This window comes from Simochromis diagramma, unplaced genomic scaffold (genome assembly GCF_900408965.1).
Source record: "Simochromis diagramma unplaced genomic scaffold, fSimDia1.1 OVJJ01000676.1, whole genome shotgun sequence".
NCBI lineage: Eukaryota > Metazoa > Chordata > Actinopteri > Cichliformes > Cichlidae > Simochromis > Simochromis diagramma.
Genome location: NW_024387466.1, coordinates 2,325,667 through 2,329,192, shown reverse-complemented (window position 1 = coordinate 2,329,192; position 3,526 = coordinate 2,325,667). Strand labels below are relative to the sequence as shown.

Genomic DNA, 3,526 nt, shown 5'->3' with positions numbered 1-3,526 from the left:
CCAAGCAGGTGCGCGAGGAATCGTCGAGAAATCATATAGCTGTTGTTTGCTAACTTTATTTTTTAAAGCTAAGGAAAACGTGCCTAGATAGCAAAAGACGAGCCAGTTTTTTTTTCTCGCAAGGAAGCAGACTTGTTTTTTTTTTAAAGAAGAGAGAAGTCTGTGTCTTGAGGAGTACCTGAACAGGTGAACAGCGTCCTTTGTTGTTTCAAAGTCAAGTCGGAGAAGAAGTAGAAATGGCTAACTCGGGTCTTCAGATTCTGGGATTCGCCCTGGCTCTTCTGGGCGTGATTGGACTCGTAGTTGGTACAATTATGCCCCAGTGGAAGATGTCTGCCTACGTCGGGGACAACATCATCACTGCGATCTCCATGTACGAAGGACTGTGGATGTCCTGTGCGTTCCAGAGCACAGGTCAAATGCAGTGTAAAGTGTACGACTCCATCCTGCAGCTCAACAGTAAGTAACACAGTTGATGGCTTTTAAATAAGTACGAGCGTCCACATAAATTTCTCTCTGTAATGGGCCAAATAGTTTAAAAGTTTAACGGCAGGCTCCGGCTTACTGTGAATACTGCGGCAACTTGTTGTACTGTCATTGTTCTTAAGATGGAAGAGGAAATTTTTAATGTCTGGTAGGAAGTGACTTGCAGATTGTGCCTACTTTAAATCTTTCTGTTAACTTTTTGGCGCAGTCTGTAGCTTGGTTCTTGGTTTCCTAGAACTGGTCTAACCGGTTTAATCACTCGTTCTTTAATTTTCCTGTTTAAACCACAGAGGAAGGCTACACCTGCGCAGAGCAGCACAGGTTCATAAAGGCTTTTAACGGGCCAAATGTTTAAACTTAGCTTCTATTTTACACACGGGAATGTCTGTGCACACCTTGGTAATGATTACCTATAAACCATTGTATGATAGAGAACCCCACCCACCCACATGTGGAGCTTATACCTTTCCGTGTGGGAGTTTATTTGACACCATTTACTCATCTATGTCTGAAGGCCATATGCAAAACCCTTCTCTATAGAGCAGAGCCACAAATGTTTCTAACAAACACCCAATGGCAGCTCCTTTTCGACTATATTCCATGAGGAAAACAAAAAAAGTGTAGTTGGGTCATGGAGCTGTAAAGTCTAGGTCATTCTTGTTGACCAAAGAGTTCTTCCTGTTGTATTCCAACCATCTTTATGGCTCTTATCTCTTATTATAAATCAGTGGCAAAAGTAGGTTAATAGTAGCACAGCAGCTTTATTTCCCGTGCTTCAAATTCAGCTGATCGAAGCTGTGCCCTGGGGTCAAACTGCCTGAAAGTCACTGTGGGACAGATCGCATAACTTGTAGTTGTGAATAGCTAATTCACTTGATGGTTCATAGACAATTTCTTTCAATGAACAAACACAAACCCATCTGTATCAGTTTTCTTTTTTTTTGTGTTATTTGTCAAAACATTTGATTAAAATATCTGCGGCAGTGCCGTATCACCTCTTCAAACATGAACCCAATCCAACTCTGATAAGTACTGTGTGATTAAACCTGGTGGTTAGATATGGAGCAAGTGAGTAAATAATGGCCTGTTGTTCAGAAATGGATGCTTGAAATTTCTTTACCAACAATGGATACCAAAACTGGGGAAGGAAAAACACGAATTCAGAAGTGCGAAAAAGTCGTTTCTGAGCTCGTTGTCTGACTTTTAGCGAAACCCAGATTCTGTCAGATGGTGGGGTTTTGTTTTTTTGTTTTTTAGACTAAGTGTGCACCTGCTTTAAAAAGTGATCTGTTAGTGCCTGAGGTTGGGAGCGTCTTCCTGAAATGAAACCTGAAACCTGGTTAGACCTGTTTCAGACTTTCATGCATGTACTACCAGGCTCCCAACCCCCAACCCCAACCCCTCCCCCTCGAGCTTTGTTAGACTTCCGGGTAGAGCCAGTTTCTGTGTGTCGTTGTTATAGGGAGTGGCAGTGAGACACAAGAGACAGGTCTCTCTGTTGTGTGTTTGTGTCTGTATTTCCACCACCTTCTTCCACATAGAAAATCTAAAAACATAAGTCTGAAAATATAAGTGAAAGCTTAGTATAGTTACCAATAAATTGCTGCAGGAAAATGCTGCTGTTTTGCTTACTGTTTTCTTTTTACCTCCTTTTAGATTCACGGTAGTAAATCCTACAGCCTGTCACCACACCCTTGTAATCCATGTAACATATTACAGAGTGCTTCATGTTTGTCACATTAACTGATGGTTTAACCCTGGCCCTTGTGTTTTTTTTTTTTTTTGTTTGTTTGTTTTTTTTTTTAACCAGGTGCCCTTCAGGCAACCCGCGCCCTCATGATTGTGAGCATTATTGTAACGCTGGCTGGTCTGGGTGTAGCTTGCATGGGGATGAAGTGTACCAACTGTGGCGGAGATGACAAAGTGCGCAAGTCCCGCACTGCAATGGGTGGTGGAATTATTATCTTGATTGGAGGTAAAGAGCAATCTGACTTGGTTGTCTTTAATTTTTATTTATTTATTTTTAAAAGGTTAACAGAGTGAATAATGTTGTTGTGTATTCTGCCACAGCTTTGTGTGCCATTGTTGCCTGCTCTTGGTATGCGAATGACATCATCCGGGCCTTCTACAACCCCTTCACCCCTGTCAACACTAAGTATGTACATTACGATCTCAAACTGACCTTTGTGTACTCTGAATATCGAGTCATCTTGGCATAGTTCATCTGTTTGACTGACTAACTTTTTTTTCTAGGTATGAGTTCGGTGCTGCCATCTTCATTGCCTGGGCTGGTGCGTTCCTGACCGTTGTGGGAGGCGGCATTCTGGCAGCAAGCTGTTCAAAAAGCAAAGGGCGTCAAAGTGGACCAAAGTATCCCATCTCCAACCCCAGATCCAGTGGTAGCAACAAGGATTATGTATGAACAGGAACGTTCCTGGTTTGAAGCTGAAGGAACACTTTAACATTTACACTCGTCCAACTCAGAGATTGAAGCATTGCAAAGATGTATCGCAGGAGGTGGAGACCTCACTTTTTATTTTGTATTTTAGTTTCACCAGTACTAACCTGTGATGTTACTCTATTTTATTAAATTCAGTAAAATATTTTAAATGATGGCTGTTTACCTGAGACCAAGATTATTGGCTTAGTTTTGTCTGGATCTGTACCTACTGCTTGCGTGCTTATATAATGTACACCACACCACCACCCACGTACTATGTCAGTCCTGCCTCATTCTGCCAAAATGCTGTACTGTGACACTGGCAGCAGACCCTTTAGATCAGTTACAGGTTTGGTTCAGTGAACCTCTGCAATGCACTTTGGTGTCTGAAGAGCTTTGGGGCGCGCCAGTTGTAAGCAAATTTCCCCCCCCTCCCAAACTAAATTCTGGCATGTGGCTGTGTTATCTTGCTGCTGCCATCAGAGAGTGCCATAACACATGAGGGAGCATAGTGGGTCAAGTTGCCAACTATGTCAACAATTGGGCAACAAATCCCCCCCCCCCCCCCCAAAATAAAAAAACATGTGTGAGGACTGAATG

General features: G+C 42.5%; 1 protein-coding gene across 1 annotated transcript; it reads left to right on the top strand.

Annotated features, from left to right (window-relative positions):
• LOC120723299 (claudin-7-A-like) lies at positions 1-3,526 on the top strand. The gene is made up of 4 exons (XM_040014674.1): positions 1-459; positions 2,297-2,461; positions 2,557-2,641; positions 2,740-3,526. The coding sequence occupies exons 1-4, from the start codon at positions 237-239 to the stop codon at positions 2,906-2,908; spliced, it is 642 nt and encodes a 213-aa protein (XP_039870608.1). The 5' UTR covers positions 1-236; the 3' UTR covers positions 2,909-3,526.

Excerpts from the sequence above, each read along its gene's own strand:
- LOC120723299 (XM_040014674.1), top strand. The coding sequence starts at position 237 with ATGGCTAACTCGGGTCTTCAGATTCTGGGATTCGCCCTGGCTCTTCTG. Across the intron at positions 460-2,296 it reads CTCCATCCTGCAGCTCAACA|GTGCCCTTCAGGCAACCCGC; the intron begins GTAAGTAACACA and ends TTTTTTAACCAG. Across the intron at positions 2,642-2,739 it reads TTCACCCCTGTCAACACTAA|GTATGAGTTCGGTGCTGCCA; the intron begins GTATGTACATTA and ends TTTTTTTTCTAG.